The 14,122-nt window shown below is 40.4% G+C and overlaps 1 protein-coding gene across 1 annotated transcript in view; it reads right to left on the bottom strand.

Moving 5' to 3' along the window:
- Positions 1 to 10,091: 10,091 nt before the first annotated feature.
- Positions 10,092 to 14,122, bottom strand: part of ABCC2 (ATP binding cassette subfamily C member 2) — a 74,099-nt gene continuing 70,068 nt past the window's right edge. Inside the window, exon 32 of the mRNA XM_047702461.1 lies at positions 10,092 to 13,678. Within this exon, the coding sequence (XP_047558417.1) occupies positions 13,549 to 13,678 (130 nt within the window). The 3' untranslated portion in view covers positions 10,092 to 13,548. The remainder of the gene's footprint in view (positions 13,679 to 14,122) is intronic.

Genomic DNA, 14,122 nt, shown 5'->3' with positions numbered 1-14,122 from the left:
TTATTTGCTTGAGAGAGAGAGCACAGAGGGAGAAGAAGCAGACTCCGCTGAGCGGGGAGCCTGAGGTAGGGCTCAATCCTAGGACCCCGAGATCATGATCTGAGCTGAACTTAAACGTCTGCTTAACTGACTGAGCCACCTACATACCCCCCAAGGCAATTTTTTAAATGGAACTTTCTACTGTCAGAAAAGTAAGAATTACAAAACCCATGGAAGAAAAAAAAGTATCAGATGTTTCAGACACAACAGAAGGAAATGTTATTGAAGAAAATTTCTAAATCTGGCTTGTCTGCTTGCATCAACTCATGAATTTTCTCCCTTTCCTGCCTGGAAGTAGCTCTTCAGTTGTGCTTTTATCCAAGAGGCCTAGGAGAATAGAGCAGTGGTGGGGACTGCCATCTATAAAGTCTGGATTTCTGGCTTTCATCTGGAGAGTATTGTGAGAACCAAATAAGATGACGTGTAAATTTTTGTGCAATGGGAGCTCTAGGACTACATGGTTCTAATAAGGATTGAATTTTGTGTCACCCTGTTTTAATTAGATTGCGAAACTAGGACTCTGCTATGCAGTTTTTGTTTCAGAATCAGGATTTCAAACCGGCCCCAGAAGAACATGGTTGTTTCACGTGGAGAACCTTAGACCCAAGGACCAAGATACCTCAAGATGTCGACACATCATTCTAAATCCTCTCTCTAGTTGCCACAACTCGCACAACTGGGGATTTTAAGCTCTTCTGCCTGTTAATACATTGTATTGATGGAGTTTTTACTGTCACACCTTTGCCAAGTACAGCAGAGCCCTTCCTTGCCTTACCTCACCTAGCCTACTGGAATCTTCCCGCAATTGTTAATGAAGATCAGGATTAGTCTTTTACCTCTATCGAGAAGGGAGAGTTCAACAACAAATTGGGGGCCTTGCAAAGCTACATAGGGCCATCTATTCCTTCATATCCCTCCAAGGTGACCCTCAAAGGGAAAGGAGCCAATTTAGTATCCTCCCAGAAGTTCTGATAGTGTGGTGGAAGGGAACGAATGTTCCAGTTAGGGCAACAGTGGCGTATTCATTCAGGAAATGTTGATTGGGAGCATGGAGACACATGGGAATCCACTGCCAATCAGGGGGGGTCTACAGACTTAAACCATGGTATAAGGCCCTGCCTGAGTACCACCTGTCCCTGAGACACCAAGTTTCGAGCTCCAAACCGTTCCCATGGCAGCTGTTCCTCAGGTCCAGGATCAGGGATGCCGAGAGCGACTGCTGATCTGTCCACAGCCTCCTCCTGTGGTTGGAATCACCATGTCTCACTTTAACAAGGGACCTTCCTACAACCCCTCGGCTGAGATCAAGAAAACCTCCCAAAAATGATGAAGCTAAATAAGATCTTCGCAGTTTGCTAGAAGGGGTGGCAGGCATGAGCACTGAAACCCATTTCAGCAGGGCTAAAAAGGTGGCATAATCCTACAAATTCAGACAACAGGATTCATTGAAGATGAAACCTGGGTCTTGGGTTCTCTAACTGAATCTTTCCACCTTGTTCTAGAGCCAGAAGGTCTAGCTTCAGATACTTAAGATACCTCCATTTTGTTCTTGTTCACATATATACAATATTGGAGAATACTGGCAATTTTATCAGAGCTTCTTAGACTCAGGGTTTTGTGGTGGTTTCCCACTGCTGATACAACAAATTACTACAGTCTGTGGCCTAAAACAACACAAATTTATTATCTTACAATTCTGGAGGTCAGGAGTTCCAAATCAGTCTCATGGGGCTAGATTCACCATGGCAGGAGGGCTGGTTCCTGCTAGAGGCTCCAGGAGAGAATCCGGTTCCTTGCCCTTTCCAAGCTTCTGGAAGCTGCCTGCATTAGCTTATGGCCCCTTTCTCTGACATCAAAGCTGGCAGCATAATGTCTCCTAGAGTCTCCATCATCATTCTGACTGTGACCCTCCTGCCTCTCGTATAGGGATCTTTTTGATAATCAGGCCCATATGGGTAAGATCATCTCAGTATCCTTACTCACATTTGCAAAGTCCCTTTTGCTATGTAAGGTAAGTAAATCCTCGTGGGTTTGGAAGACTAGAACATGAATATCTTTGGGGCCCATTATTCTATCTGCTGCAGATACGAAGCCACATGATATTTCTGAGGCAAATGATCTTGAAAATGGAAACATGATCCAGTTGTGGCTACACTGGTGATTCTGGAATAGGGGTCAGCAGAGCTTTCCTGAAAAAGGTCAGATAGGAAATATTCCAGACTTTGCAGGCCATCCAGTCTGTCACAATTCTTCAGCTCTGCCTTTGTAACCCAAAAGCAGGCATAGATAATACAGAAACAAGTGAGCACGGCTATGTTTCAGTAAATCTTCATTTACAAAAACAGCCAGCCAGATTTGGCCCTGGAGCCATACCCTCCTCTAGGTCTGGCTACAGCAAAAAGATTTGGGTCACCCACTAATGTTGAGGTTAAGTGTGCAGGAAAATGAGACCTTTTGAGGAAGGAAAATGAAAAGCTAGCAAAAGCGTAATTGGTGTAGAGATGGGAACTAACGTATCAGCTAGGCAGATATCCGTGGGGCTAGGAGGTGTCTTTTTTTTTTTTTTTAAGATTTTTATTTATTTATTTGACAGAGATCACAAGTAGGCAGAGGCAGGCAGAGAGCGAGGAAGGAAAGCAGACTCCCTGCTGAGCAGAGAGCCCGATGTGGGGCTCGATCCCAGGACCCTGAGATCATGACCTGAGCTGAAAGCAGAGGCTTTAACCCACTGAGCCACCCAGGGACCCCAGGAGGTGTCTTTATGATACCAGAATGTAAACCCTGACAAACCAGATCACAGTTTCCCTGCAGAAGACAGGGAAGAGCCAGAAGAGCCAGCAGGCAATGTTGTGAACACCAGGTCTGGGAGAGAAATCTGTGTCTAGACGTACAATCAGTGGATAACTTGCCAATCTTTACAGGATTCTAACCAAGCTGTTTCCCAGAGAGCAGTGAGTGACTGTGAGCTTAAGCAGCAAATGTCCCAAAGATTGGTGCTCCAGCAGAGCCTGTCCTTACAGTGGAAGCCAAGAAGAGGGTAAGGGAATCTGAGATCAGTGACAGTGGTTGTCAGGAAGAGGCTGTCACAGCAAGGACCAAGTTTACTAATCAATAGGGTGACCAAGGACTTGACTGAAGAAGGGAGTTCTTATACTTTTAGTGCATTTTTTTCAAGTTTAGTAAAACCCAAACTAGTCTTAAGTAACTTTTCTTCCTGAAACTTTATTTTTCTGCTCATTTTACCTAAAGAAACCCTACCCTTTTTTTTTTTTCTTTCTGCAACTTCTTTCCTAAATGACTGCTTTTTACACTACAGCTGTTAAATTCTACAGCCTCATCTATTACTTGCCTATGAAGTAAAAGAGAGTAGGTTGGAAATGGACAGCTTCTCTTGTTGTTGTTAACTGCTTTATTCTCATGGTTTTATTCTTATTTTTTTTTTAAAGATTTTTATTTATTTATTTGACAGAGAGAGATCACAAGTAGACGGAGAGGCAGGCAGAGAGAGAGAGGGAAGCAGGCTTCTTGCTGAGCAGAGAGCCCGATGCGGGCCTCGATCCCAGGACCCTGAGATCATGACCTGAGCCGAAGGCAGCGGCTTAACCCACTGAGCCACCCAGGCGCCCTATTTTTATTTTTTATTAACATATACTGTATGATTTGTTTCAGGGTGAAATGAACTGCTTCTTATAGCCAATTCCTTTATGCATTTTTTACAGTCTTTTCCTTTAATATCTTCAAGCATCATAAAGCCTTTTATTTTTTTATTTTTATTCCAGTATAGTTAACCTACAGAGTTCTAAGAGTTTCAGGAATAAACTATAGTGATTCAGCAGTTCTATCCATGACTCAGTGATCATCACGGTAAGTGTGCTCTTAATCTCCATCTGTTTCACCCATCCCCCCATCCACCTGCCCTCTGGTGACCAACCAGCAGTTTGTTTTCTTAAGAGTCTGTTTCTTGGTTTGCTTTGTTCATTGGTTTTATTTTATATATATATATATGTATATATATATATATATGTATATATATATATATATATATACATATATATATATATATATATAACATGTTATACATATATATATGTGAAGATTTTTATTTACTTGGCACTGCATGAGCACAAGCAGGGGGAGCAGGAGGCAGAGGGAGAAGCAGACTTCCCACTGAGCAGGGAGCCGGATACGGGGCTTGATCCCAAGACCCTAGAATCACGATCTGAGCCGAAGGCAGACGCTTAACCAACTGAGCCTCCAGGTTCATTTGGTTTTTAAATTCCACATATGAGTGAAATCATATGATATTTGTCTTTTTTTTTTTAATTTATTTGACAGACACAGTGAGAGAGGGAACACAAGCAGGAGGAGTGGGAGAGGGAGAAGCAGGCTTCCGGATGAGCAGGGAGCCCAACCCCAGGACCCTGGGATCATGACCTGAGCCAAAGGCAGACGCTTAATGACTGACCCACCTGGTGTTTGTCTTTCCCTGACTTATTTCCATTAGCATTATATCCTCTGGTCCATCCTTGTTGCAAATAGTAAGATTTCATTCTTTTTTATGGCTGAGTAATGTCCCATCGTGTACACACACCACATCTCTTTATCCATTCCTCCGCTGATGGACACTTATGCTGCTTCCATAATTTGACTGTTGTAAACCTGCAGTAAACATAGGTATCCCTTTGAATTTATGTTTTCATATTTTTTTGGATAAATTCCCAGTAGCAGAATTACTGGATCATATGATAATTCTATTTTTAACCTTTTGGGGAACCACCATATTGTTTTCCACAGTGGCTGCACCAGTTTGCTTTCCCACCAACAGTGGGAGAGGTTTTTCTCCACATCCTCACCATCACTTGTCTCTTGTTTTTTATTTTACCCATTCTGACAGGTGCGAGGTGGACCTCGTGGTGGTTTTGATTTGTGTTCCCCTGATGGTGATGATAATGAGTATCTTTTCATGTGTCTGGTGACCATCTGTGTATCATCTTTAGAGAAATGACTGTTCATGTCTTCTGCCTATTTTTAATTGGATTCTTTGTTTTTTTTATGTTGAGTTGTATAAATTTTATATATAAATGCGTATATATATATATATATATATATGTATATATATGCAAATATCTTCTTCCATTCAGTAAGTTGCCTTTCGGTTTTGTTTCCTTTGCTGGGCAGAAGCTTTTTATTTTGGTGTAGTCCCAAACTAGTTTATAGTTAGCTTTTTTCCCTCTTGCCTCAGGAGACATGTATAGAAAAATGTTGCTGCAGCTGATGCCAGAGAAATTACTGCTTTGTTCTCTTCTAGGATTTTTATGGTTTCAGGGCTCACATTTATGTCTTTAATCCATTTTGAGTTTATTGTTGCAAACGTGTGAGAATATGGTCCAGGTTTCTCAACACTGTTTGTTGAACAGACTTTTTCCCATTGTGTATTCTTTCCTCCTTCATCCAAGAGTAACTGAGCATATAATTGTGGATTTATTCTGGGCTCTCTGTTCTGTTCTGTTCATCTATGCGTCAATTTTTGTGCCTGTACACACTGTTTTGATTACTATAGCTTTGTACTATATCTTGAAATCTGGGGTTGTGATACCTCCAGTTTTCTTTTTCAAGACTGCTTTCGCTATTCAGGGTCTTTCGTGGTTCTGTACAAATTTTAGGATTGTTGTTTCTGGTTCTGAGTAAAATGCTGTAGAGATTTTGATAGGGATTGCATTAAATCTGTAGATTGCTTTTGGTAGTATGAGCACTTAAACAATATGAGAATGGAAAATCTTCAATTTCTTTCACTAGTGTTTTGTAGTTTTGAGGGTATAGGTCTTTCACCTCCTTGGTTAAGTTTACTCCTAGATATTTTATTATTGTTGATGCAATTGTAAATGGGATTGGAGTGGGGTTGGTTTTTTTTTTTTTTTTTGCATTTTTCCCTTGTTTAATTTTTTAATTTAAATTTAATTAACATACAGTGTTAGTTTCAGAGGTAGAATTTAGTGATTCATCAGTTGCATATAACACCCTGTGCTCTTTACAAGTGTCCTCCTTAATGCCCATCGCTATTACCCCCACCCACCCACCTACCCTCTAGCAACCCTCAGTTTGTTTCCTGTAGGTAAGAGTCCCTTATGGTTTATCTCCCTCCCTGATTTCATCTTATTTTATTTTTCCCTCCCTTCTTCTATGATCCTCTATTTTGTTTCTTAAATTCCACATATGAGTGAGCTCATTGGCTTTTTCTGACATATTTTGCTTAGCATAATACACTCTAGTTTCATCCACATCATTGCAAATGGTAAGATTGCATTTTTTGATAGCTGAGTAATATTCCATTGTATATATACCACATCTTTATCCATTCGTCTGTTGTTGATGGACATCTGAGCTCTTTCCATAGTTTGGCTGTTGTGGACGTCGATGCTTTAAACACCTGGGAGCACGTGCCCCTTCGGATCACTATGTTTGTTTCCTCTGGATAAATATCCAGTAGTGCAGTTTCTGGATCATAGGGTAGCTCTATTTTGAACTTTTTGAGGTACCTCCATGCTGTTTTCCACGGTGGCTGCACCAGCTTGCATTCCCACTAGCATCATAAGAGGGTTCCACTTTCTCCACGTCTTTGCCAACATCTGTTTCCTGACTTGTTAATTTTAGCCATTCTGACTGGTTTGGGGTTTTGATTTGTATTTGATTTGTATATCATTGTGGTTTTTATTTGTATTTCCCTGACACTGAGTGATATTGAATATTTTTTCATGTGTCTCTTGGCTATTTGTATGTCTTCTTTAGAGAAATATCTGTCCACGTCTTTTGTCCATTTCTTGACCAAATTGTTTGTTCTTGGGATGTTGAGTTAGATTGGATTGTTTCTTTTGCTTTTTGCTACTTCATTATTAGTATATAGAAATGCAATGGCTTTCTGTATATTGATTTTGTATTCTTCAACTTTCCTGAATTCATTTGTCAGTCCTAGTGAAGGTGTGTGTGTGTGTGTGTGTGTGTGAGAAGTCTTTAGGATTTTCTATATATAGTATCATGCCATCTATAAGTAGTGAAAGTTTTCCTTCTTCCTTACTGATTTGGATGCCTTTTATTTCTTTTTGTGGTCTGATTGCTGTGGCTCAGACTTCCAGGACTATGTTGAATAAAAGTGGTGAGAGTAGACATATTTGTTTTGTTCCTGACCTTAGGGTAAAAGCTCTCAGTTTTTCCCCATTGAGTATGTTTTCTGTGGGTCTTTCATATATTGCCTTTATTATGTTGAGGTATGTTCCCTCTAAACCGACTTTACTGAGGGTTTTCTTATCATGAATGTATGTTGTACTCTGTCAAATGCTTTTTCTGCATTTATTAAAATTATCTTACGGTTTTTATCCTTTTATTGATGTGATGTATCGTGTTGGTTGATTTGTGAATATTGAACCACCCTTGCATCCTGGGAATAAATCCCACTTGATCATGGTGAGTGATTCTTTTCAGTGTATTGTTGGATTCAGTTTGCTAACATTCTGTTCAGGATTTTTGCATCTATATTGGCCTATAGCTCTTTTTTTTTTTTTTTGTTAGTATCTTGTCTTTATCTGGTTTTGGTATTGGGGGTATAGCTCTTTTTTTTTAATTAGTATCTTGTCTTTATCTGGTTTTGGTATTGGGGTAATGCTGGTCTCATAGAATGAATTTGGAAGCTTTCCTTTCTCTTCTATTTTTTGGAATAGTTTGAGAAGAACAAGTATTAACATTATTTAAATGTTTGGTAGAATTCCCTTCCCTTGTGAAACCATCTGGTCCTGGACTTTTGTTGGTTGGGCGTTTTTTTTTTTTAATTAATTTCATTGCTGCTAATTGGTCTGTTCATATTTTCTCTTTCTTTCCTTATTCAATTTTGGGAGGTCATGTATTTCTAGGAATTAGTCCAGTTCTTCTAGGTTGTTCAATTTGCTGACATACATCTTTTCATAATATTCTCTTACAATCCTTTGTATTTCTGAGGTGTTGGTTGTTTCTCATTTCTGATTTCTTTTTTAGGAATCTAGCTAAAGGTTTATAAATTTTGTTGCTCTTGGGCCATTGTTCTATTTTCACTTGTCTCCATGTATTTTTTTTTTTTAATTTCCTCTTTGATTTCTTGGTTGACCCAGTCATTGTTTAGTATCGCATGTTATTTAACTTCCATGTATTTGTGCTCTTTCCAGATGTTTTCTTGTGGTTGATTCATAGTTTCATAGTGTTGTGGTTAAAAAAGATGCACTGTATGACTTTGGTCTTTTTGAATTTGTTGAGATTTGTTTTACGGTCCAATATGTGATTTTGTTTTAGAGAATGTTCCCTGTGCACTTGAGAAGAATGTATATTCTGATGTTTTAGGATGGAATGTTCTAACTATACCTGTTAAATCCATCTGGTCCTATGTCATTCAAAACCACTCTTTCCTTGGTGGTTTCCTGTTTGGGTGACGTGTCCATTGATGCAAGTGTGGTGTTAAAGTCCCCTAGTATTACTGTACTACTATCACTTTTTTTTTCTTTCTTACTGCTTTACATATTCGTTTGCTCCCCTGGATGCATAACTATTTACAATTGTTGTATCTCGTTGGATTGTTCCCTGTATTGTTTTGAAATCTATTTTGTCTGATAGAAGTATTGCTACCCCAGCTTTCTTTTCATATCCATTTGCATAATAAATGCTTCTTCATCCCTTTACTTTCAATCTGCATGTGTCTTTAGGTCTGAAATGAGTCTCTTGTAGGCAGCATATAGCTTGGGCTTGCTTTTTTATCCATTCTGTTACCCCAGGTCTTTTTATTGGAGCATTTTGACCATTTATATTCAAGTAATTACTGATAGGTATGTATTGCCATTTTGTTACTTGCTTTATGGTTGTTTCTGGAATTCTTTTCTGTGTCTTCCTTCTCTTGCTGTCTTCTCTCAAGCTTTGGTGGCTTTCTTTAATGATACAATTCCATTCTCTTTATGTTTTACATATCTAGTACTGGTTTTTGATTTGTGGTTACCATTAGGTTTATATATAACCTATATATATAGCAGTCTATATTAAGTATATAGCACATTAAGTTTTCTACATTAAGATGCATACAATAGTCTGTATTAAGTTGTTGGTCACTTATGTTTGAACCCATTCTTTACTCTTCTCCCCACATTTTAGGTATATGGTGTCATGCTTTACATTCTTATTTTGTGACTTCTTGGATTTTTATAGATATACTTAATTTTCTGCCTTTGTGTTTCCTACTTTTTGTCTTTTCTACTCAGAGTCCCCTTAATATTTCTTGGAGGGCTGGTTGAAGGGTGATGAATTCCTTTGTTTGGGAAACTCTTTCCCTCTCCCATTCTGGAGGATAGCCTTGCTGGATAGAATATTATTTGCAGGGTTGGGGTTTTTTTGTTTTGTTTTACTTTCAGCACCTGCATAGATCATGACTCTCCAGGGTAGCCTGCAAAACTTCTGCTGAAAAATCAGCTGACAGCGTTATAGGGTTTCGCCTGTATGTTACAGTTTTCTCTTGCTGCTTTTAAATTATCTAGCACTACTTTTTGCCCTTTTAATTACTATGGGACTTGGTGTGGACCTCCTTGGGTTGATTTTGTTGGGGGCTCTCTGCCTCCTGGATCTGGATTTGTTCCCTTCTCCAGATTCAGCAACTTTCTGGCTATTATCTCTTCAAATAGATTTTCTGTCTTGTCATTCTGGGGTCCCTATAATGTGAATAGTATCATACTTCATGGTGTCACTGAGTTCCCTTAGTCTATTTTCAATTTTTTCCCCTCTCTCCTGTTCAGCAGCATAGTCTTTCAAAAACAGTTCAGTATCTATGTGGAAGACTGCACACTTAGAGCTAACTATGGTTCTGCTTACTAAGGTGTAACCATTTGAAGATTTAAATGTCAATATTTTCACAACAGTGCTTGCAAATTTTTTAGTAAAGTCATGAACAATGTGCATTTGTGATTGAATGTGCTCATCCTAGGACCTAACTGGAATAAATTTCTCCAGAGAGCATTTCAAAAGGCGCTTACACAAAACCAGCCCACAAGAAATTAAGGTTTGATCATTATGTTTATTCTTCCTGTTCGTGCCAGTGTACCAACGTGGAGTTATGCTTCTTTCCCTTTTGCTGCATTGTTACACAACTGGGGAAAATGTGTGCTTTTTTTATGAAGATTTTTTTGAACACTGGAAAAACTGTTTTCAAGAGGCTCACAGCTTAGTGAGGGAGATCCAAACAGAAAATTATCTGACAAAGTGATACAGTAATAAGAAATTAGCTGGGGAGTATTTTGAGTTGTAAATGACAGTTCCCAATTCTGGTAAAACTTAAGCAGAAAGGAAGTTTTCAAATGGTAGCAGCTAGCTCACTGACTCTCTGGGAGAAGAAGAAAGCCTGATTTGAGTCTTTGAAGCCAGGAAGGATGCTCAGTATCAGGCCAAATCCCTGGCCCCTGGTGCCAGAACCCCCACCAACGGAGAACAGCTGTGATGGTCACAGCTGCGACTGCCAGACGTCCCTGCCTTGATGTCCCCAGTGCTGATGTATCTGATTAATGAAAAGACTTTTTATAGGCAGAAGGGAATGGGACACAGAAATTATACTAGCAAAAAGTAGAGTGGTTGTGGCCAGGTCACCTTCCTTTAGGGGACACGGGGGTCTGTCAGGCAGATTACCTCAGTAGGATTGACTGGTTTAAGATTCCATTCCTGGGAAGGGCTGAAACTAAAAAGTAAGTATTAAGTCTTTGCTTGGTGGCATGAGGCTTAGTATAAGTGACCCCATTTGGGGCTTCTTGTCTCTTTCTTTAACAGGAATTAGAAGAAATGTGATTGGACCAGATGCTGGGGAGCTGTTATACCATACTCAGGATTCTAACTTTACTCTGGAGTGTAAGAGTAATCTGGGCAGTTTTGCACATCTGATCACTCTAATAGACACGGGGGGATATATTTAAGAAAATAACACAGGATGCACGGATACCTATGCCCTTTGATGTTATAAGAATCTGAATTAGAGTAAAAGGAATGGGGGTAAAGAAAGAGAACTGGAAGGGCGGAGTGGTCAGTGTGACCTGAGAAGAAAAGAAAAAGTTAAGAGTGATGCCCAGGGTTTTCCTTTTGTAGGACTGAATGGACAATGAGGTCATCACTGGAGGTAAGTAGAGGGAAAATATTTTGAGTGGAGGGAGTAGAAGCATCTGTCAAAGTAGGGTGAGCTGAGGGTCAGATGCCTGAAGAATATTCAGGTCTGAGTATCTGCAGGGAGTTGAACATATGAATGTCAAAACTGGATGGGAGGAAGGAGCTAGAGGTCAAGGACCAAAACATAAGAATATCTTAATGTTTCAAGGGCAGGTGAAAGAAGGGGACCTTCAGGAAGAAAAGTAGGAAAGAGCAATCATATTATAAGTGGCCCAGAGTGGGGGTTCAGTTATCCAGGGTCTGTGCCAACAAGATTTGAAATGGAAGGAGTCATCGCCAAAGTTTTAGATTCAGGCTGGTTCTGGTTTCCACCAGCTTCACTGCCTTAGTCATCACTTTTGAGAAAAGAATGACCTTTACCTTCTCTTTATTTTCATCAGTAGGGGTAGGTAGGTCAAAAACCCTTTGCCATTGAAGGAAAAAAATCAGCAAATTGATTTCTGATCCAGGCTCTGCCAGAAACACCCATGTTTTGACTTTGGATATTCTAACCTTCTGCAGGTTATGTGCTTTTCTGAAAAATAAGAGACTTTAACCTGATAATCTCCAAGGGTTCTATCAGCTGGGTTAGTCGGGAGACAGAAACCTTATATTATTTTAACAGAACCATATAAAGAATTAAGTAGGCATTGAAGAAAGGACCAAAGGAAAATAAGTTCCAGAGAGCCAGCACCTTCCAGAAGCAGCTGCCATTGGAAGTCTAGGAGAACAAAATGAGAGCAGTCTGCATTCCCACAAAACATAGGAGGTCCTCACGGAGCCAACTCCCAGGCTCCTGAGAAGGCGTGCTGCTAGTGTCTGAGGAGCACAATGACCCTGCTTCCAGAAGCACAGGACAAACTGAAGTCTGCACTGCTGCCAGCTACGACCTGCTCTGCAGACAACACTGCCAGGGTGAAGCTGCCGAACCAAGCGAATAGGAAAACCCCTTCCTCACCCAGCCTCGCAGCTATTCTGCTCTTCCTATAGGACGTTTCGGTCTCTGAGCATCTCCTCCAACAGCCAACATGATGAATAAAGAAAAATATAATTTCATCACTGAAATGGAAGTAAAGAATATACTGAACCCAAAGTAATGGGACACAAAAAAACCCCTGGAAGATAAGAAGGGTCAAAGCTTAGGGTGACTTCTGAAGCGGGAAGACTTTGACCTTCGTTGACAATACAGGATGCCAAGGCAAGAGATAAAGCCAACGCCTGTCAAGATAAAGAGTGTAACAGGAGACCCTCTGATAAACCTGGACACAAAGCTATATAAGTCTTTATCTGTAGTAATATAGGTAACCGAGAAATCAACCACACCCTGCAGGAGGAGTCAACAAGGCAATGTGTCTATCTTCAGCTAGACGCTAGGGCAAGGGGAGGAACCTGCCTTTGGAATTTGTAAACCACAAGTTGGTTCTCGTGCCAGATTATGGTCTGAAGTCCCACTAACTATATGGTTTGAAACCCCTAGTAGAGAATTTAATTCAAATCGGTTCTGCGTAATGCCCTCAAGGGACAGGCAAACGCTTTCCCAGGGAGCTCAGCTTTCAAAGAATGCCCACAGATAAAATGCTGGGAGTGAGCAGCTCAGTCAAAATCCGCAAGGCACACAAGGAAACGAAGCACCATGAATAAGGACCAGCAGAAATCTCAGTAGTAATCAGGGAAACTGACAAAAAGTGTATTGAATTGACACTCAGTTTGGCGTTACCTAGTGGATACACGTAAGCATGCGCTTAACCCCCATTCCTACACTACATCCTAAAGAAACTCTTACACACGTATCTCGGGGGTAATATACCAGAATGTTCCTGGCAGTATTATTCATAATGGGAGAAAACCCCGAGCAATAACCCTACTGAGCAGCATGACAATGGAGACATGGTGGCATATTCACACCCTGCCTTGCTGCAGAGAATGAACCAGCCTCACTGTGTGCATTGACACAGATGGATCTCTAATAAAATAATACTGAACAAAAGCCAGAGAAGAATAGGTTAAGTATGAGTCAGGCCATTTACATAAATTTAAAAAGATACACCTTGTTTAAGGGTACATACCAAATAGTAAAACTAAAGTGAAAAGCAAGAGAAAATGATTATCACAAAATCCAGGATAGGAGTTATCTCTGGGAAGGTAAGTAGGAAGGAGGTATAATCAAAATGGGATCATCACAGTGGGGTTGGGGGGGGTTCTACTGTGGCTGGATAGAGTGTGATCCTACTTTAGAATGTACATTTTACACACTTCTGTGTGACTGCACTCACAAAAAATCAGACATGATCCCTATAGTCCTTTCCCAACCCGTGGGACCTACTGTCAGAATGATGTACTGTCCACACTTTCAATGCCAGCCTCTTTGGCCATCAAATAAAAGGGGCCCGATTTTCTCAGCAGTTCTTGAGGGCTGCTATACTCTACAATCTTCCCGTTGTCTAGGACCATTATCCTGAAACAAAGGAGAAAGAAAGGTGTCAGCAGTCCTTTTACATCTTGGCATTTGTAAGAACAATCAGGACGAAGACGTGGTATATTCATTCATGAAAGGCTACAAAGCAGTGAGAACGAATGGACCGCAGCTGTCTGCATTGACAAAGGTGGGTTCCATATATATGGCCAAAGAATCAAGTAGTAGAAGAATACAGTAGACGTCCCTTTACAGAAGTTTTAAAAGATAGACCTTGTTTCAGGGAGCCTGTTGTCTCCAAACAGGTTCCAAGATTACTGACATTACCCCTATTTTTAACGTACTATGCCAGAGCTGGAAAAAGCAGGAAGCATCTAGTCATGGTTCGGGGGTTGAGAAGATCTGTGGCTAATACCTGCCCCTCATGGCTAGGGTCTCCACCTCCTCACACTCCGTTAATAATCATATACAATTGCCCATTTTGCC

Source organism: Lutra lutra, chromosome 14, assembly GCF_902655055.1.
Source record: "Lutra lutra chromosome 14, mLutLut1.2, whole genome shotgun sequence".
In the NCBI taxonomy this organism is placed as follows: Eukaryota; Metazoa; Chordata; class Mammalia; order Carnivora; family Mustelidae; genus Lutra; species Lutra lutra.
Note: the sequence above shows the minus strand (reverse complement) of the source record. Positions and strands in the feature narration are given on the sequence as shown.